Source organism: Rhincodon typus, chromosome 9, assembly GCF_021869965.1.
Source record: "Rhincodon typus isolate 14 chromosome 9, sRhiTyp1.1, whole genome shotgun sequence".
NCBI classification, from domain to species: Eukaryota; Metazoa; Chordata; class Chondrichthyes; order Orectolobiformes; family Rhincodontidae; genus Rhincodon; species Rhincodon typus.
In genome coordinates, this window is record NC_063340.1 from 88,337,350 (window position 1) to 88,359,292 (window position 21,943).

Consider the following 21,943-nt stretch of genomic DNA (forward strand, 5'->3'; position numbering starts at 1 on the left):
GAAACAAACTGCATAAATCTTCAGGGGTTTAAGTAAGCAGGATGGAGTGGGGCAGGCATTCTGAAACCTGAGTGACTCTTCATTCCTGCTCGACACTGCACTGCCGTTGTGAACTAAAGGACACCCTCCCCCTAACCTCAGGAATGTGAGTGCACAGTCCATGTGGCATTCCAGTGCAATACTACGATATGATTGGAATTGCTGTGACATAAACTGACTTCCTCTCAGGTGGGGCATAAATAATGCTGTGGCATATTTTAAAGAAAATCTCCACTGTCACCTTTTTCTCATTCATCCCTGGGACGTGGGCTGTGCTGGGTCAGCATTTATTACCCATTCCTAGTTGCCCTTGAGAAGGTGGTGGTGATCTGCTTGCTTGAACCACTGCAGTTCACCTGTTGCATGTTGACTGATAATGCCCTTAGGGACAGAATTCCAGGATTTTGCCCCAGTGACACTGAGAAAACAGCGATATTCTAAGTCAGGAATGGTGAGTGGTTTGGAGGGGAACTTGCAGGTGGTGGTTTTCCCATGTATACAGCTCTTGTCCTTCTAGATGGAAGTGGCCGTGGGTTTGGAAGATGCTGACTGAAGATCTTTGGTGAATTTCTGCAGTGCATCTCGTAGATAGTGCACACTGCATCGGTGGTGGAGGGAGTGGATGCTTGTGGATGTGGTGCCAATCAAGTGGGCTGCTTTGTCCTGGATGGTGTTAAGCTTCTTGAGTGTTGTTGGAGCTGCACGCATCCAGGCAAGTGGGGAGTATTCCATCACACTCCTGACTTGTGCCTTGTAGATAGTGGACAGGTTTTGGGGAGTCAGGAGGTAAGCTGCCTGGTCAATAGTTATCCCTCAACTCTCACCAATGCTTGTTTCTTTATCTCATTGCTGATTGTGGGAAGTTGTGTAAAAATAGGCTGCTGGGTTTCCTGTATTGAAGAGGTGAAATGGTGACTACACTTCAAAAATATCTAATTGGCTCTAAAGTACTGTGGAATGTTCTGAGGTTGTAAAAGGCACTAATTAAATGAAAGTTCTTTCCTCTAAAGTAACAACATCACCTCTTTTGCTTTACACTCCATCCTATTGCTGAGAAAACCAGAAAGTTTTCTCGCCTTTCCCAATGTAACCATATGCTGAGCGGGTGGTTTCAATAACTTCTCCACAAAAAGCTCCAAATCCCTTTCCCAATCAGCGTGGTCTGCTGCTGATTTATTCAAAACACGCTCCGCTATTTAGTTTCCTTACTCCCAAACTAATTATTTTACATTTAGCAAAGCAATTATTTTCTGGAGCTCTCTTTGAAGGAGACTGTGAGATTGATGCCAAGTAGTAATTAGTTTGTGCTATGGATTTTAGATCCCTTTTTGCCTTGCACTCAGACAAGTTGAAAATTCCATTCTACAGCAAGACATGTGTGGAGGGAGAGGGGAGAGTTCTATTCTATCAGCCCAGAAGGAAATGAGAAGCAACTGAGGCGTTAGAAAGGACATTATTATTTCAGAAATTAGGTGATCAAGAATTATTTAAGAGCAAGGAATTTGGAATATAAAGTTCAATAACTCCTGATTTAAAACATCACTCACCCAGAGTGAATTGGACACACTATATACACTGACCCAATTTAGACACCCTACTTCCATACCTGCCCTTTTCTCGCAAGTTAGGTTAATATTGAGGAGAATACTAAATAATAACAAAAAGAACTGCAGATGCTGTAAATCAGGAACAAAAACAGAAGTTGCTGGAAAAGCTCAGCAGGTCTGGCAGCATCTGTGAAGAAAAGTCACATTAATATTTCGGGTTCTCAGAATGTTCTAAGGAATGTTAACTCTGGTTTTTGTTCACAGATGCTGCCAGACCCGCTGAGATTATCCAGCAACTTCTGTTTTTGTCCCTAATATTGAGGAGAGACGTCAGACAGAATGATGGACCATACCAATAAGCTGAATGGTCTATGTGTGTTACTAAAGTCAAAGATCACAGAGGTACAGTATATCTTTTAAATTAATTAATTAGACGCAGACGTCACTGGCTAGTCCAGCTTTTAGTGGTCATTACTAATTACCCTCAAGAAGGTGATGGTGAGGTGCTTTCATGAACCACTACAGTCTTTGGGTTATAGGAACATTCATGGTACTTTTTGGCATTATGTGGAGGTGCCGGTGTTGGACTGGGTGGACAAGGTCAGAAGTCACACAACATCAGACTATAGTCCAACAGGTTTACTTGAAATTATAAGCTTTCGAAGCACAGCCCCTTCATCAGGTGAAGTGTACTTTTGGGGAGGGAGTTCCATGGTTTTGATATATTAGCAGTGATATATTTCTAATTCAGAATGGTGTGTGGCTTGTGGTATTCCCATGTATCTGCTTTCCCTTGTCCTTCTGGTTGGTATAGGTCCTGGTTTTGGAAAGTTGCTGTTGAAACTACCTTAGTGAATTACTACAGTGTCTAGTAGATGTTATACACTGCTGCAGCTGAGTGTCAGTGGTGGAGGCAACAAACGTGGAAGGCAGTGGATAGAGTGCCAATCAAGCAGAATACTTTGTCCTAGATGAAATCAGGCTTTTTTTGTGTGTTGTTGGGGCTGCACACATCTGGGCAAGAGGGGAGTATTCCATCACACCCCTGAATTGTGCCTTGTAGATGGTGGACAGGCTTTGGGGAGTCAGGAGCTGAGTTACTCGCTGGAGAATTCCCAGTCTTTGAGCAGCACTTATAACCACAGTATACAGCATTTGTATGGCTGGGCCAGTTCAGTTTTTGAATCCTCAGGTGATATAATTTCTCCTCCCCAACCTCCCACCCAATCCCCAACTACCGTCCCCCCCACAACCCCTGTACATTTAGCAATCACGTCCAGGGTCATTGAACATACTTGTTCTGCCGTTTCCAATTATCTGTCCCCCATCTCCAGCTCTAGAGACGGATACCACTCTGATTGAGTAAGGGGTGTCTGGATCCAGCTTCTGTAGCACCACGTTGTTCTGTCTGGGACCCACTGTAATCTTGAAGAGAAATAAATGCCTTGAGTTAAGTATTCAATGGATGTAGAAACATAGAAAATCAGAGAAGAAGAATCCCTTTCGGCCCTTTGAACCTGCTCCAACAGTAAATCTGATCATGGCTGATCATCTACCTCAATCCCCTCTCTCCGCTTTCTCTGAATGTTCCCCTTGGACCCTAAAAACTATATCTAACTCCTTCATGAAAACATTCAGTGTTTTGGCCTCAACTAGATTCTGTGGCAGAGAATTCCACAGGCTCACCACTCTCTGGGTGATGACATTTCTCCCCATTTCAATCCTCAAAGACTTACCCCCCATCTGCGATCCCTGATTCTGAACTCTCCAGTCATTGATACATCCTTCCTGCATTTACCCTGAATAATATAGAAAGAAGGGTGTCCAGATAAAGAAATGCCTGGCTTTTGCTGTCCCAGGAATTGGGGTCTCCCACGCTCTCCATCAGTGGAGCCCATGGAGCCCAGACTGGGCAGCGGTTTAGCATTATCATTCCCAGTCTTAGGTTAGATAAAATCCAGCCCAATGTGGTACTAATGGGATACCACGTTATTGTATAGGATACAAGGTTGTGGGCCAAGTGCTAGAAACTGGGATTAGAATAAATGGAGATAACACAGTGTGGAGCTTTTCCATTCCTCTGATGCTGCCTGGTTTGCTGTCTTCCTCCAGCTCCACACTGTATTATCTCTGACTCCAGCATCAGCAGTTCTTACTATCTCTTAGAATAGATGGACATTTAATAATTGGTGCAGTCTCCATGGACTAACGGGCCTCTTTCTGTAATTTCAAAAACTCAATGATGATTGGTGATACCATCTATCAAATAAGATCCGAAAGCAATCTGTCTTGTATGATGAAAATAAAATATTCTACTACACTATTTGAAAGAAGAACTCTCTGACATCATGGACCATATTTTTGCCTCAACCAATATCCATAAAACAGATCATTTGGCCATATATCACCTTACTTTTTGTGGGATCCTCCTGTGCACAGAATGAAAGCCATATGACATACGGAGAATACAATATTTAATTAGCTGTAAAGCATTGTGGCGCAGCAATTCTTTCACTAGGACATCAAATGTCCGCAATCCTGTCCCAAAAATGTTCCATGTCACTGCAAAGAAAACACCCAGAGCCAACTCTCAATATGACATCATTTTGTATAAAGCTCCCTCTGCACTGCCTTGAGTGCTTCAGCCCCAACAAACTGCAAGAACATTTTCAAATTATACCAATACCATCCTGTCTCTAAGTGACATTGCCAGTTTCATTCAATTCAGACGGTTAAATTCTTGGATTTTAATTGAATATGAAGGAGCTTGGTTGAGATTGTCAGTCCTTTTAAGTCCAGTACTGTCACATCCTTTCACGTTGGCAGAGACAGGGTCTCTGGTAGACAGATTCTATAATCCTGTGCCGTCTGTGGGCTACTTCAAACCGGACACTGCTGCCATTCTGCCAGAGAACCATCTGGAAGTTATTACCTTTTTTTTCTCAAGAGCAGACAGTCCCTCTCTGCTTCTGAGAGCTGGGAGTGATGTTACAGGGCAGGCCATCATTGCCATTTTCTAAGTTGAGAAAGTTAATGATAAATGGTAGCTGCTTGTCATCTAAATGCAAATATGTGTGAACTCCAAAACACGAAACCTTAGATGTTGTTAATTGCAGCTAACTTCTCTAATATAATTGAAAACATATGGGTTTTAAATGTGGATTAAAGTCTTCCTTCTTTGTCATATCCAGTCAGGGCATAATTCTTATAGGGCATACTAAAGTTACTTTCAAAAGTAGTGGAGTTCTAAGAAATTGCGCTGTTGGCATTCTGGCAGTCACCTCAAGAAATATCTTTTTTTTTGTATGACATGAAGACTATGAGAGCTTTGCAAACAAAGCTCTTGGATGGATTTGTCTTTGATGACCTACAAGTCTGCTTTTCATAAAGAACGCAGTGCAATGCAACATAATCCAGTACAATGGGTTACTGAAGATTAGTTAAAACCTCTCTATTCTTGACAGATTAGATACAAACTCAAACAAAAATATCAAAAGGTTAGCCACAACACAAGGAGAGTAATCCAATTTACTGGAAAACAATTTATTGGCACACAGTAAACAGTAACTGGTGTTTTCTATTTAATAGGTATTTGTTTTCTCAAACTATGTCTGAGAAAGGCCTGTTAATATTGATACATAAGCTGTTCAATAAAGGAACACGATTGAATGTTTGAAGCTATCAAGTGAGTTAGTCAATGCAGTTCACAAAAGGAATATCACACTGTGGATTCTTCTTAATATATTTTTCTCCTTTATTTTTTCATGAGATGTCAATGGTAGTGCCAGCATTTTTTGTTTGCCCCTGAATTTCTTGAACTGAGTGGCTTACCAGCAATTGTAGACTATCTGAGCCCACAGCCCAGTGTATATCTGGGCGGCACAGTGGCTCAGCAGTTAGCACTGCTGTCTCACAGCACCAGGGACCCGGGTTTGATTCCACCCTCAAGCGACTGTCTATGTGGAGTGTGCACATTCTCCCTGTGTCTGTGTGAGTTTCCTCTGGGTGCTCTGGTTTCCTCCCACAATCCAAAGATGTGCAGGCAAGGTGGATTATTGATGGAAAATGTAGGGTTACAGAAATGGGGTGGGTATGGGTGGGATTCTCTTTGGAGAGTCAGTGTAGATTTGATTGGCCGAATGGCCTGTTTCCACACTGTAGGGATTCTATGATAATATATTGCTCTGCACTTATTCATGCTGTTAGAAGGCATCATCGGCAGTTTCCAAAGGTTAAACATAGTAATGATTTGATGAAGTAAGCATCGCTCAAATGATTTAGCAAATTGTAGTAAGTGCAAGTCTGCAAGAAGAAAGGGTGTGATTAACTTTCCAAACTCCAACGCCATGAGCAAACCCTGTTCTGGGTGACTGGATGTGTCTGCTAACTACAAGCGGTACATTGAGTCAGAAACAGGCTAAGGCTTTCATTAATGATCTAAGTCTAGGTCATGTGATATCACCTTGTCCAGAATAGAACAGTGCATGTCACTCACACTGGTAAGCAAGTTCAGAGGAGGTTTGAGGATATTTAAAACCAATCTGTGATAACTCTAGAGCTGAAACTGGAAGAATGTATAAGATGCAACATCTGGTTTACACTTTGACTGATTCTACTCTCTTGCAAAGTCACAGGAATAATATCAGGAGAAATGTATTTAGCTCAACATGCTACATTAATATAACCCTTACACTTTCAGTGTATGAAATGACTGCTTTGAATACAAATTTGAGTTCCTTCAATATTATGTTACATGAGTACGATGTGTGGTGGATGTAGCATATTTGCAAGGAACTTGTGGACTTGGAATAACATTTTGCAAAGCTCCCAGCAATAAGGTATTCCCTCACTTCCAACCGGGGTCACTTGCAGTCAACTTAATATAGATTTCTCTGATGTAAATGTCATAGCTCACAGAAAGATAACAGCAGACAAGGTGGCTATTTGGCCCATCATGTCTGTACCAGCTCTCTATACGAGCTACTCTGTAAGTCCATTCCGCTGTGTTTTACTTGTCAGCCAGCCAATTTTTACATCTATGAATGGTCTCAGTGCCTTCCTTCCAGAATCCTGTGCAAATTGAAACATTATTTTCAAAAAAAAGCCTGTTGGTAATGATTAAATGGGCGTTACTGTAATGAACTGGCAGCAATACCTTGCTCTGCCACTAAAATTGAGACAGCAACATCTGTTAAAACAGAGAAACTTGATACAAATGTGTTAAGTGTCTACACAAGGTAATGTCTGCCCCCTTCGATTTTTAAATAATTGTATAAAAGCATTAATAATACACAAAGACAAAAAATTATTCTGATAATTCACATTAAGACCTGACTGAGAATAAGTTAAGATCTCCTTATTAGTTGCATGCAATCTTATAAAAGTAACTTAAGGGATCTGCAAATAGAATCATAGAATCCCTACAGTGTGGAAACAGGCCCTTCGACCCGACAAGTCCACACCGACCTACAGAGCTTCCCACCCAAACCCATCCACCTATAACCCACCTAATGTACACATCCCTGAACACTATGGGCAATTTAGCATGGCCAATCTACCTAACCTGCACATCTTCGGACTGTGGGAGGAAACCGGAGCACCTAGAGGAAACCCAATAGTTTTGAATGTAAAAGCAATTGGGCAATACTAACACATTAATCTGTAATCACATGCATGGCATTGCATTTGGGATAATTAAACTCCAAGATATTGCAATTGATTACCAAAACTCTTGTTTCACACCAGACTATCTGCATCAACAGATGAAGGAGTTGAACTGGATTTCAATCTATTCCTTTGGCCCGTAAATAGGTATTGACATTTACATGTGTTGCAACAACCATTACCAAAGAAGCCTAAGGTTAACTTAGTAAGTAAAGCTGCATTATAGTCAAAGGAATAAACTTCATCAATGACATTCTTGCCTGATTGCCTGGAAAGCTTTTGTTTTAATAGGTTTTGCCCCATATCCTTGCAGTTCATAGAATCACAGAATCCCTACAGCGTGGAAGCAGGCCATTTGGCCCATTGAGTCAAAACCAATCCTCCAGAGAGCATCCCATACGGAGCCACTCCTTACCATATCCCTGTAACCCTGCATTTTCCATGGCTAATCCACCCAGCCTGCACATTCCTGGACACTATGGACAATTTAACACAGCCAATCCACCCTAACCTGCACATTTTTGGACTGTGGGAGGAAACCGGAGCACTCGAAGGACTCGTTGTGCAGGCCATTCGGCCCATTGCTGGTTTGCCCTCACTTTGTCAGATGTGGAATCTCTTTCCGTCCCGATGACAGCTTTTCCAATCGGTCCCCGGATTCTCGGATCTGGATGAACCACCTACCATACTGCTGTCTGCCTGTATCACTGTTTCATCCAGACTCTAACCAATCAAAAAGAATCATGAAGACAATTGGGATTACCGTTTCATCAATAGGGTCTCCAGTCATGGGTGCATAGATAACCCGATAACCCCGGACTCGACCAATGGCAGGATCCCACTTCACTGTCAGGCTGTGAGATGTGGCATTGTACACTTGGAGGTTACGAGGGGGAGCAAGAGTAGCTGAAGAGTAAATAAACATCATTAGCGTAAATGCCATTTCCTCCCTCTTAGAAAAAGAAAGAAGAATCTGACAGCATTAGCATCTTTCACAAACTTAAGACATTACACTCCACAGCCTACTGAAGTGAAGTCAATGTAGGAAATGTAGCAGCCAATTTACACAAAGGAAAACTCCCTGAGTCTTTCTTTGAAATAATATCATGGGCTTTTTTTTTTCCATTCAATCGATGGTTAAATTAGGCGTTAGCACAAAATCTAATGGAAAGGTGGAATCTTTGACAGTGCAGCACTGGGCAGTAGGAACATCAGCCTGAATGATGAGCTTCAGGATGGAAATTTCCAATTCTTGGCCAAGCACACTAGCTGTGCAATAAAGCTGCCTCTTAATTGCAATAACATGCCTCAGGCTCACCTTTTCAACACATCCTCTGTTGTAACACATATGCATTTGTGTCTCTCTCTCCAGGCGCCTGTACAGCATCTCTCTAAGCAATCGATGCCAACATCAATGCCAGATTTAGAGTAGCAACTGTATGCAGCAGCCTTACTCACTAACAACAGTGCTCCAGCTGTCAATAAGCATTCCACATCAGCCTTTCTATGTCAACAGACGGATTTCCCAAGTTGGGTTTGAATATTAGATCATTACATCCTCCTCCGTCATCCACAATTACACGTTATATTTTACAAAATGCTTTAGCAAGGCAGTAGATAGGTAATTTGCATGTTCATGGGAAAACTCCGGGCAAATGCTTATTACTGAATTCCTGAAGAACTCCGCTGCAGTTCTGTTGCAATGGCAAAAAAGGTGGAGATCATTTGGCCCATCAAGCCTGTTCTGTCATTTTGCTAGTTTGTTTGGTGCTTATGGTAGACAAATACTTCAAAGGGAGTATATTTTCAGGATCATAAGGAAAAACAAAATGGGCACAGGTAATGCGGATAACTCATTCAAAGAGCTGACACAGGCAATGATGAGATGAATGGTCTCCTCCTGTACTGCAAGACCTACAATTTTATTTAATCCAGATGACAGTTACATCATGGATCATACATTTATGAACAAAGAAAAAACATATTGCTAACAATATTTTTTTGCATAAAGGCAGTGTTCCATTTGTACGATCATTCACAATAATTCTTGCTCAGTATTTTTACTCATGATATTGAGGTTATCGTGAGCCCCAGGAGGGATCTGAGCCCATAGCAGGCAAGGATCAAAGAGAGAAATTGCAATTGTTTTGGTATCTTCTCACTGGTCCCTTGGAGGACTGTATAAAGCATCAGAAGGAGACACAGGCTGAGTAACAATCTGAGAGGTTGAAATGTCATTGGTTCCTCTGTGGCTCTGAAGATCTTTCTCCCAGCCTGGGGAGCTTAGTCCTACCAGAACCTAGAGGAGGAGGCAGTGCACTCATTCAGCTGATGGAGGTAAAAGATCATTTGGAATTCCGAGTAATAATTTCAGGGTACAGGCATTTGGAATGTCTGGAACTGGATTCATTTAAACTCAGAGGCAGGAGTGCTCCCGCAAGGAAGCTCCTTACAGACCCAGGGATAAACACTGTAGTCTGATACTCTGACTCACATTTTCTGCAAGCAGGGATTTACCACTGAGAATAACAGAAACTGAACACTTACATGGTGTAGTTGGAATCATCTTGGGCACTAAAAAATTAAAAGATGACATCTGTTAATATCAGGTGTTTTCTTTAAATTACAGCAAAAAATCTGGTTGACATTCAGAATTAGCCAAATTCTCAAGTTTATAGGCAAAGTGAATGAAGTTCTGAAGAAGGGTCACTGGATCTGAAACATTAACTCTGCTTTCCCTCCACAGATGTTGCCAGACCTGCTGAGACTTTTTTTTCCAGAAATGTCTATTTGTGTTTCAGATTCCCAGCATCTGAAGTTCTTTGTTTTTTTTTGTTTAGTGTGCATCACTAGACCATGAAGAGTGTGAGACAGTAAGGTTCAATTTCTTCAAATTATTAAAACCGATTGCCTTTCCAGTCACCTCACTTGCTTGTATTAAAATACACGGTATGATATTGTTTAAAGTTCCACAAAAACAAACATCAAGAGTGTTTCACTCAATGGTCAGCGATCTGATGTCAACCAGTAAAGTTAACCTGGCACAGTTTAAATTAAATGCATTAGGAAAATATCAATTGATTGTCGCATTATCCCAAGGTAGAGAGACAATACAACTGAATCCAATATTTTCTCCGCAAGGAAGAGATAATAAGTTTGATGGTGGGGGGTATTGGTTCCTTGTATTCAGAGATGGGTTATACTTATAGGAGGAATAGATTACTGAGGGTTGGGTCCCTGACCACGACCATCAAGTGCTTGTTTCCAAGCCACAACTGCAGAAGCAGGGATAGGGGGAAAGGGAAAAGACTGATGGAGATGTTTTTGTGCTAAAGACTTACGTGTACGTTGGGAACCAAAGAGATCTTCACTTTCCATCTCATCTGGGTAGATGGCAGAAAGGGAGACATCATATGAGGTGTCAGGATTCAGGTTGTCTAAAACTTGGTTGTCCTCCTTGCCATTTATAATAATCTAGACAGAACAAGCATCAGCACTTAAGTCAATAGGGTGTCTGAGCCAGGAACCAATTTTCTTTCTGAAAACTCATTTTTCTAATAAAATGGGAAGTTTGAACTTGATTCCATCCAGGGAACCAAAGCAATCATGACCTGAATTTAATAACTTCTGACTGCAGCAACTGTCCCAAGTGTCATCTGGGATATCTCTGCAGAAAAGCTAATTGAAAGGAACAATTTGGAATGAGTGAATAAATCCTCTTATGTAGTTGATCCAACTAAGCCCAACATCTCAATATTAGATGCACAATGTTCAAGATCAGTTTCTGTAGCAATAATATGAATGCACAGATAAAAAATATGTTTATGGTTTTTGCTACAAGTGATTGAAAGAACTCTTCCCATTGTGATGGAGGGTGTGATGTATATCGATTTTAATATCACTTATTTTTAAGTTTGATTTTTAAATTAGTGAGATATGGGTTTTTCAGTGTATCTGAAGTATTTTTGTTGCCATGATGTTTTCTTTGAAAACAAAGTGATTGTGAAGTACCTTTTAGAAATAATGAGCTTTTGTGTACATTTGAAGAGTTTGCAACTAAGTAAGATGAACAACGGTGCATCATGGTCTCTGTTAGAAATTTCTGAATGTGTGTTTCTTTTTAAGTCTAGGGGCAAGACCAATAACTTGAAATTAAAGGGTTTTTTTCAGTTTCATTCTGGAGGAGTTCTGCAGAAGTCCTTGAATGAAGATAATTCTCCCCACACATCAGCCAGTTCATCCAGAGAGCCGAAAATTCAGCATGTACGAAAGGACCAAACTCGTCCCTTCCTGGCACAGCTAGGATGTGGAGGTGCCAGTGTCGGACTGGGTGCACAAAGTCAGAAATCATGCGACACCAGGTTGTAGTCCAATAGGTTTATTTGAAATTACAAGCTTTTGGAGCACAGCTCTTCTGACTTCACCTGATGAAGGGGCTGCGCTCCAAAAGCTTGTGATTCCAAAGAAATCTGTTGGACTATAACCTGGTGTCGTGTGACTTCTAACTTGGTACAGCTAGGGGTAGGGGTTTATTACATCCTTTCCCATCCCCATCCTATCTGAATGCTGTTCACACACATGGGTTTTGAGGTTGAAGATAGGAGCAAATGTAATTGTGAGTCCCATCACAGTTAAACAGCCCCTTGGCACTCGCCGTCACGATATACAGGAAACAGTGGAAATGGATTCACTGAACTATAATTGAGCAGGTTATGAAATTCATCCTCTGTGGATGACAATAAGCAGAGGAACATCAATGCTGTGCAGCAGGAACATTTCCACACATCTACAGATATGCCCACCTGCAATTTAAGAACATAAGAACTAGGAGCAGGAGTAGGCCGTCCGGCCCTTCGAGCCTGCTCCGCTATTCAATAAGATCATAGCTGATCTTTTCGTGGACTCAGATCCACTTACCCGCATTCTCACCATATCCCTTAATTCTTTTATTGTTCAAAAAAAATCTACATTATCTTTAAAAACGTTTACTGAAGTAGCGTCAACTACTTCACTGGGCAAGGAATTCCATAGATTAACAACTCTCTGGGTGAAGAAGTTCCTTCTCAATTCAGTCCTAAATCTGCTCCCTCTAATCTTGAGGCTATGCCCTCTTGTCCTAGCTTCACCTGCCAGTGGAAACATCCTCTCTACTTCTATCTTATCTATTCCCTTCATAAGTTTCTATAAGATCCCCCCTCAATCTTCTGAATTCCAATGAATATAATCCCAATCTACTCAGTCTCGCCTCATAAGCCAACCCCCTCAACTCCGGAATCAACCTAGTGAACCTCCTTTGTACGCCCTCCAGTGCCAGTACATCCTTTCTCAAGTAAGGAGACCAAAACTGCACACAGTACTCCAGGTGTGGCCTCACCAGCACCTTGTACAGCTGCAACATAACCTCTCTGCTTTTAATCTCAATCCCTTTAGCAATGAAGGACAAAATTCCATTTGCCTTCCTAATTACTTGTTGTACCTGCAGACCTACCTTCTGTGATTCATGCACAAGGACACCCAGGTCCCTCTGCATAGCAGCATGCTGCAACTTTTTACCATTCAAGTAATAATCCTTTTTACTATTACTCCTACCAAAATGTATGACTTCACATTTATTTACATTGTATTCCATCTGCCAGACCTTTGCCCACTCACTCAATGTATCTATGTTCCTCTGCATACTTTGCTCTGCCACTCATCTTAGTGTCATCTGCAAACTTTGACACCCTACATGTGGTCCCCAACTCCAAATCATCTATATAAATTGTAAATAATTGCGGTCCCAACACCAATCCCTGAGGCACAACACTAGTCACTGACTGCCAGCTAAAATAGCACTCATTTATCCGCACTCTTTGCTTCCTGTTAGTCAACCAATTCTCTATCCATGCTAATACTTTACCCTTAACGCCATGCATCCTTATCTTATGCAGTAGCCTCTTGTGCGGCACCTTGTCAAAGGCCTTTTGGAAGTCTAGGTACACCACATCCACTGGGTCCCCATCATCCACCTTGCTCGTAATGTCTTCATAGAATTCCAAAAGATTTGTCAAGCATGACCTGCCCTTCATGAACCCATGCTGCGTCTGCCCAACGGGACAATTTCTATCAAGATGCCTTGCTATTTCTTCCTTGATAATAGACTCAAGCATCTTCCCCACTACAGAGGTTAAGCTAACTGGTCTATAATTCCCCATCTTTTGTCTACTTCCCTTTTTAAACAGTGGCATCACATTTGCTGTTTTCCAATCTGCTGGGACTGCCCCAGAGTCCAGCGAATTTTGGAAAATTACCGCCTGTGCACCTGCTATTTCTCCCGCCATCTCTTTTAGTACCCTGGGATGCATTCCATCAGGGCCAGGAGACTTATCAATCCTTAGCTCCATTAGCTTGCCCAACACTACCTCTTCCGTAATAATGATTGTTTCCAGGTCCTCATCTACCTTCGTCTCTTTGTCAATTACTGGCATGTTATTAGTGTCCTCCACTGGGAAGACCGATACAAAATACCTGTTCAATGCCTCGGCCATTTCATCATATCCCATAACTAAATTCCCCTTCTCATCCTCTAAAGGGCCAACGTTTACTTTAGCCACTCTATTTCGTTTTATATATTTATAGAAACTTTTCCTATCTGTCTTTATATTCTGTGCTAGTTTTTTCTCATGTTCTATCTTACTTTTCTTTATAGCTCTTTTTGTGGCTTTCTGTTGACCTTCAAAGTTTTCCCGATCTTTTAGTTTCATGCTGTTTTTGGCCACTTTGTATGCCTTCTCTTTCAATTTGATAGCCTCCCTTATTTCTTTAGACACTCATGGCAGATTACCCCTTTTCTTACAGTCCTTCCTTTTCACTGGAATATACTTTTGCTGAGCACTTTGAAAAATTACTTTGAAAGTCCTCCACTGCTCGTCAACTGTCCCACCATAAAATCTTTCTTTCCAGTCTACTTTAGCCAAGTCCTCCCTCATTCTATTGTAGTTCCCCTTGTTCAAGCACAGGACCCTGGTATTGGATTTTATCTTCACACTCTCCATCTGTAATCTAAATTCAACCATACTGTGATCACTCCTTCCAAGAGGATCCCTAACTATGAGGTCATTAATTATTCCTGTCCCATTACACAGGACCAGGTCTAGGATAGCTTGCTCCCTTGTCGGTTCCATTACATACTGTTCAAGAAAACTATCACGGATACACTCAATGAACTCCTCCTCAAGGCTACCCTGACCGAGCTGGTTCGACCAATCTACATGTAGATTAAAATCTCCCATGATAATTGCCGTACCATTTTTACAGGCATTAGTTATTTCTTTGTTTATTGCCTGCCCCAATGTGATGTTATTATTTGGTGGCCTATAGACTACGCCTATCAGTGACTTTTTCCTCTTAGAATTTCTAATTTCCACCCAAATGGATTCAACCTCATTCTCCACAGAACCTATATCATCTCTCAGCACTGCCCTGATGTCGTCCTTGAATATCAGAGCTACACCACCCCCCTTACCTTCCTGTCTGTCCTTCCGAATAGTCTGGTACCCTTGGATATTTAACTCCCAGTCATGACCATCCTGTAACCATGTCTCCGTAATGGCTACCAAATCATATTCATTCGCGATGATTTCTGCTGTTAACTCATCAACCTTGTTACGAATGCTACGAGCATTCAGGTAAAGTGCCTTTATGCTAGCTTTCTTACCCTCATGATTTCCAACATCTCTAATAATATGTCCTGAGTTATCCTTCCTTTTTGCTTCTTTCATAGTCTGCCTTGAACTTAAACCCTCCTGCACACATGCTAACCTGCTGTTTACCTTTTTATTTACCATCATACTCCCTGTCGTTTTCCCTTTCCCTTCCCCCCAACTCACTAGTTTAAAGTCCTAGTGACCACCCTATTTATCCTTTTCGCTCGAACACTGGTTCCAGATCGGTTCAATTGGAGACCATCCCATCGGTACAGATCCCTCTGGTTCCAAAATTTGCTGCATATGTACATATTAAAGAGGAAATCAAAATGATAACTGAAGCAGAAAGCACTAGTCTCCTCACCTCTTTTCTTTCCCCTCCTCCAGATGGAACCCATATGAGTCTGTAAAGGGCAACATCCCTTGCTCCATGATCCCAGTGGACACGGAAACGCTTCTGCCCTATGTCCGTGAAGCGTAGGTTTGTTGGAGCTGGGACAACCACTATAAGTGAAAGAAAACAGAAGCTGTGGGACCTTTAATGTACATGACCTATGCAGTGATCATGGCTCAGTAGAAATAGTCAGGAAAGGAAGGATAGAGGAAAACGTTTGAGATAGTGTCATTGTTATCTGATGTTCCAACACCAAGACTTGCATTTATTTAGTTCCTTTAATGTAGTAAAGATGGTTCATAGCAGCACAGCCAGTTTAAAAAAAAAATGAATTGACAACTAGCCAAAGAATGGGATTTTTCCTCAAGAGCTGAGAAGCTTCATAAAAGAGACAAATGCTAAGAAGTGTCCCATCAGAGAAGACATTAGCAAGGTTTAGGACAAACGACATATGCAAAATCACAGTAAGCAAATCTACATTGCAATGAGCTGATACAGTAAGAAGATCTCCTCAGGTCACTATTTCCAAAACACACAAACATTTGACCAGGATGATTTGGATTTTGTTGTATTCAATAATCAGGAATAGCTCTCTCCCAGCACAGTAAAGTCTTCAATACAGAGTTTTTGCTCAATTTTAATATATCATATCCAATTAAGTTCTGTGTTTCATCTCTTGCTTGGCATTTTTTCAGTGCCTTGCAAGTCATTTGGCGATAGGTTCTAGTTTTTATCTTACCCTGTGATCTCTAACAGTATTGAAGTTTATATCACCACACATGTGGACCAGTGCCAAAGTGGTAAATTGACACCTTTATTAATTTCAGAGCACTACAGGGATAGACACAGGAATGTCGCATTCATCATACTTCCAGTCTGGAAAGCATTGCTCAGAATATTGTGGAATACTCTCAACTTGCCAGGATGAGTGCAGCTCCAACACTGAAGAATGTTTACACAATCCAGGAAAAAGCCGTCGACTTGATCAGCACCTCAACTACTAAGACTCACTCCCTTCGACACCCATGCACAGTAACAGCTGTGTGTACCTTCTACAAGATTTACTGCAGCAACTCACTAGGATTCCTCTGACAGTACTTCCCAAACCCATGACAAGGACAAGGGCAGCAGATACACGCGTACACCACTCCTCCAAGACACACACCATCCTGACTTAGAACTACATTGGTGATATAAACTGCTTAGAACTACATTGCTGCTCCTTCACTGTCATTCCCTCGTAATAGCACTGTGCCTAAGTACTCTGAGGACTGCAGCAGTTCAAGAAGGTGGCTCACAGTTGTCATCTCCAAGGCAATAAGAGATAAGCAACAAATACTGGCATTGGTAGTATCACACATCTCATGAATGAATACGATTTCGTCTCACTGTTGGGAAATCTGAGGAATCTGATGAGAAGGAAAATAACATTGTTTCCAGTTTCTGCTGAATTATGCCCACTTCAACATAATGGTTGCTTGCATTAGGTAAATGGAACATTCAGACACTGGAGGAACTTCAGTTAGTTCTTAACCATTCCTTGATCAAGTATGCAACGGATGCAGATGAGAACTTCCTACTCAGCATTTTACCTGCTGAACAAGCCGATGCTATTGAAAGTAGGTGTGAGGGGGTCTTGTTCCCAGGCTGCAGAGACAGTGAGAGCCTCCTTGTCACCTCTGTTAGGGTATTCCCACCACCATTCGGGCATTAAACTGGATCAATAACCTTGGGGAATGCTGGCCGATCAGACCTATTGAACTGCAGCAATGGCACTGGTTGTTGAGAGTATTACTGCCATCACTGTGACATGGGCTATAGCTGAGTGAAGAAGTGGGATCTAGAGGATGTTCATGGCTGGAGGTCATGGGTGGTGAGTGGGCTGGCAGCAGGGGGCTTCCTACTTTCTGATATCAGTTCCTTCAATTAGGCACTTCCAATCTAAAGTGACTTTGAGCAAGAGAACTGCCTCACCCTCCCTAACTACTGTCATCCACCACAACCACACACCCTCTGCTTCCCACAAGGGGAGCCTACAAGCAACTTCACAATGTAAAGATTTAAAAGTCACCTGAGGAACAACATTTTCACACACAGGATCGTCCATGTATGGAATGAGCTGCCAGAGGAAGTGGTGGAGGCTGGTACAAGTACAACATTTAAAAGGCATCTGGAAGGGTATGTGAATAGGAAGAGTTTAGAGGAATATAGGCCAAATGCTGGCAAATGGGACAAGATTAATTTAGGATACCTGGTCAGCGTGAACGAGTTGGACCGAAGGGTCTGTTTCCATGCTGTACATTCCTATGACTCTATGTTTATTCAAGGAGTTTCCAGTGTGGGAAATCTCTAACATCTTTGGGTTTGAACCTGCCAGGAGCATGGTGAGGCCCTGTAGCAGATATTAAATACCGAGTTGAAATTCTCAGTTGGTATTGGGTGGGTAGCCATCCAGGGGGCCTTTGCAGCAGACCCCCCAGCCAGCTGATTAAATATCACCCCCTCACCCAACCTGTCATGGTGAAGAGCACCAAATTTCACCCAGTGAGACTAACTACTTCCAAGGAATTAAGCATCCAAAGGGTCTTGGTCACTTTTAGGGGAGACATATGTTTGGGGAAAATAAAACGTTTTCTGGGGCACTGGATAATTGCTTTATCATGGGGGATTTGTGGGGTGGCCACTGTGGTTGTAGTTAGTTTTCAGTGACTTATTGACAGGGATGCCCAGGGAAAAATGGAAATTGGATATTTATTCGAATAGAAAATATGAGAAGGGGCACAGAGAAAGGTCTAGAGAATGGGATTAGCTGAGTTACTCAGATAAAGAACAACCCACAGATATGATGAGCCAAATGGTATCTTTCTGTGCTGTACCAATGTTAAGGTTCTAAGTATTTATCTAATTCCCATTTGAAAGCTACCATTAAACTTGCTTCGACCAACTATTCAGGCAGCACGTTCCAGATCATAACAACACACTGGGTTAAAAAAAAATCCTTCTCTTTTCTACTTTTATTGCTAACCATCTAAAATCTGTTGTCCATTGCTTACTGATGACCCAGCCAGTGGAAACCATCTCTCCTCCTTTATTACATTAAAGTGCTTCATGATTTTGAGCATCCCCATTCGATCTCCTCCTAAACTTCCCTGCTCGAAGATGAACAATCAAAACTTTTCTTATTTCTCAGTGTGACTGAAGTTATGAGATTTGTTATAGGCTCAATGGAAGCCCTCAATACTTGGACTGAAGCATCTCACTTACGTGTGTTTTCTCTCCCAATCAGGGGAGCTGAGGGGCCTTGTTCATGTATTGCAGTAACTGCAACCTTATACTCTGTCTGTGACACAAGGCCTGATAGTGGCACTGAGTTCTCATTGCCGGGGATTTCCACCTATCGGGTGAAAGAAAAGATAACGGTTACACATGTTTGGGTAAGACAGTAAATTTGTAGCAAAATACAATGTAAAGATCAAAAACGAACAACGGAAGAAGTCTATTGGGAGCAAATAACTACGGATGCTGGAATCTGTACTGAAAATAACAAATGCTGGAGATCACAGGGGGAGCTTATTTCTCTTTCTCCATCAAACTCACCCGAGAATTGTGTGAGAAAGTTCTAAGAAGCTTCTTTTCATGTCTGAGTTACTTAATGACAAGTTTCAAATACTGTACGATCTGGTTTAATAGATATGCTTTTCCTTGGTTTGACTCAAGACTAAGTTCACTTTGTCGTGCCAGTGTTATATTTTAAACCACCTGTTATTCCCCCTCCACCCCCCTCGCCCCCCCTCACCCATCCTAATCATGGCTCCCTTTAATTCTGAGTCTTGCTTTTACAGCTTGTGTTTTGTGTCACCTCTGACCTAGCCTAGCAACACCCTCAGCTGTATCAGACTGAGACTGGCAAATTAAAAGTAAAGTCATTACAGTCCCACTCACTCATTAGAGAGAGACAACTAGTAGTGGTTTATCCTGAGGGTCACCACACCTCAGGCGGGGGGAGAGGTTGAGAAGGAGGGACCTTCACTATAACCTCAGTCAGTACAGGAATTGAACCCAAACGATGTTGCCACTCGTCATCACAAACCATCCAGCCAACTGAGCTAATTGGCTGCCTAACTAGCAACTTATGAAGGCACTCCAACACCATCCTCTCAGGGGAGGCAAATATGTTGGCCATTTTTATTACTTGATCTCAGAATGCAGTCATCACTGGCAAGATGGGTATTTAGTCCATCCCCTGTTGCCCCGTGAGAACATCTTGATGGACTTCCTTTGGAAACCATTGGTTGGACATTAGCATAACTCATCTTTATTTAGAGATACTTTTTGACACAAATTCAAATTGTCCAGAAGCCTGGATGAATAATTCAGAGCATGGGAGTTCAAATCTCCCCATGGAAAGTTTGACAATTTGAATTCTCATTACAAATCTAGAAACATATATGTTGTATTAATAAGAGTGACAATGAAAATGTTAGATTGTTGTAAGAACAAAAGGTCATCAAAAATAGGAACAGCAGTGGCCATTGAGCCTGCCCATCATTCATTGAGATTCTGGCTGAACTCAATCTTCCAGCCCATAACCTTCGACTCCCTTTGAAGATCAAAAATAGAGTTCGGCTCTGATTACATTCAATGACCCAACCTTCATTCCTCTTTGAGATATACAATTCCAAGGATTAATGACCTTCTCTAATGACATATGCATCTTTAATGGAAGACCCATCTGTCCTAGTTCTTGGTTCCCCCACAAGCAAAAATATTGTCTCAGCATCTACCCTGTCAAGGCACTTCAGAAACTTTTATGTAAAAATAGGATCATCTCTCATTCTTGCAAATTCCAATGACGACAAGTCCAGTCTGCTCAACCTTTCCACTTAAAAGAAATCCTTTACCTCAAGAATAAGCCATGAGACCCTTCTCTGAATTGCTTTTAATGCAAGGATTTCCTTCCTTAAATCTGGAGACCAAAGCCATATTCAGTACATTAGGTGCAACCTTATCAATGTCCTGCACAATTGCAATAATGCCTCTTACTTTTTAACAAACACAGAAATTGCTGGAGAAACTCAGCAGGTCACAACAAGGGTCACTGGACTCGAAACATTAACTCTTCACACATCTCAGGCGAAGGGAGAGTTTGAGAAGCAGGGACCTTCATTGCAACCTCAGTCAGTACAAGAAATGAAACCACAGTGTTGGCATCAGTCTGCATCACAAACCACTCAACCAACTGAGTTAATTGACTGTCAAGACGGCACAACAATGCCTCTTCATCCACAAGTGGCTCAGGAAATTTGGAATGTCCATAAGGCCCCTCACCAACTTTGACAGATTCACCATTGCAAGCATACTGTCCAGGTCTATAACGGCCTGGTGTGACAACTGCTCTGCCCAGGACAATAAAAAACGATAGAAGGTTGTGTGCACAGCCCAGACCTTCACGGAAGCCAATCTTCCATCCATGGGCTCCATTTACAAGGCTCGATTGTAAGGGGAGTAGATAGGCAGTTCTGTGTTCAAAAACAAGACTCCTGAATGGTATGTTGCCTCCCAGGTCAGGGATGTCTCAGATCGACTGCAGGACATTCTGAAGGGGGAGGGTGAACAGCCAGCTGTCGTGGTGCATATAGGCACCAATGATATAGGTAAAAAACAGGATGAGGTCCTACAAGCAGAATTTAGGGAGTTAGGAGCCAAGTTAAAAAGTAGGACCTCAGAGGTAGTAACCTCAGGATTTCTACCAGTGCCACGTGCTAGTCAGTGTAGAAATGAAAGAATAGGCAGGATAAATGAGTGGCTTGAGAGATGGTGCAGGAGGGAGGGGTTCAGATTTTTTGGACATTGGGGCTGGTTCTGGGGGAGGTGGGACTATTACAAATCGGACGGTCTACACCTGGGTAGGACTGGAACCAATGTTCTAGGGGGTGCTTTTGCTAACGCTGTTGGGGAGGGTTTAAACGAATGTAGTGGGGGATGGGAACCAAATGAGGAGGTTAGTGGGCAGTAAGGAGGTAGTAACTAAAGCCTGTAAGGAACTAGATAATGAAGTCAGTGTGACTAAGGGAAAGAGTAGGCAGAGAACAGATCATGAACGCAAAGGGACAGGTGGTCTGAGGTGCATTTGTTTTAATGCGAGAAGTGTAGCAGATAAAGCAGATGAACTTAGGGCTTGGATTAGTACCTGGGAGTATGATGTTATTGCTATTTCTGAGACTTGGTTGAGGGAAGGGCAAGATTGGCAACTAAATGTCCCAGGATATAGATGTTTCAGGTGGGATAGAGAGGGAGGTAAAAGGGGTGGAGGAGTTGCATTACTGGTCAAACAGGATATCACAGCTGTGCTGAAGGAGGGCACTATGGAGGACTCGAGCAGTGAGGCAATATGGGCAGTGCTCAGAAATAGGAAGGGTGCGGTAACAATGTTGGGGCTGTACTACAGGCCTCCCAACAGCGAGTGTGAGATAGAGGTACAAATATGTAGACAGATTATGGAAAGATGTAGGAGCAATAGGGTAGTGGTGATGGGAGATTTTAATTTTCCCAACATTGACTGGGATTGACTTAGTGTTAGAGGTTTAGATGGAGCAGAATTTGTAAGGAGCATC

General features: G+C 42.1%; 1 protein-coding gene across 1 annotated transcript in view; it reads right to left on the reverse strand.

Annotated features, from left to right (window-relative positions):
* The window catches only part of LOC109915609 (collagen alpha-1(XII) chain-like), a 259,058-nt gene that overhangs the window by 134,583 nt on the left and 102,532 nt on the right, over positions 1 to 21,943 (reverse strand). Inside the window, exons 26-31 of the mRNA XM_048601391.1 lie at positions 18,594 to 18,723; positions 15,300 to 15,439; positions 10,592 to 10,724; positions 9,798 to 9,824; positions 8,014 to 8,156; positions 2,882 to 3,011 (exon numbers count right to left, since the gene is read on the reverse strand). Coding sequence (XP_048457348.1) covers positions 2,882 to 3,011; positions 8,014 to 8,156; positions 9,798 to 9,824; positions 10,592 to 10,724; positions 15,300 to 15,439; positions 18,594 to 18,723 — 703 coding nt within the window. The remainder of the gene's footprint in view (positions 1 to 2,881; positions 3,012 to 8,013; positions 8,157 to 9,797; positions 9,825 to 10,591; positions 10,725 to 15,299; positions 15,440 to 18,593; positions 18,724 to 21,943) is intronic.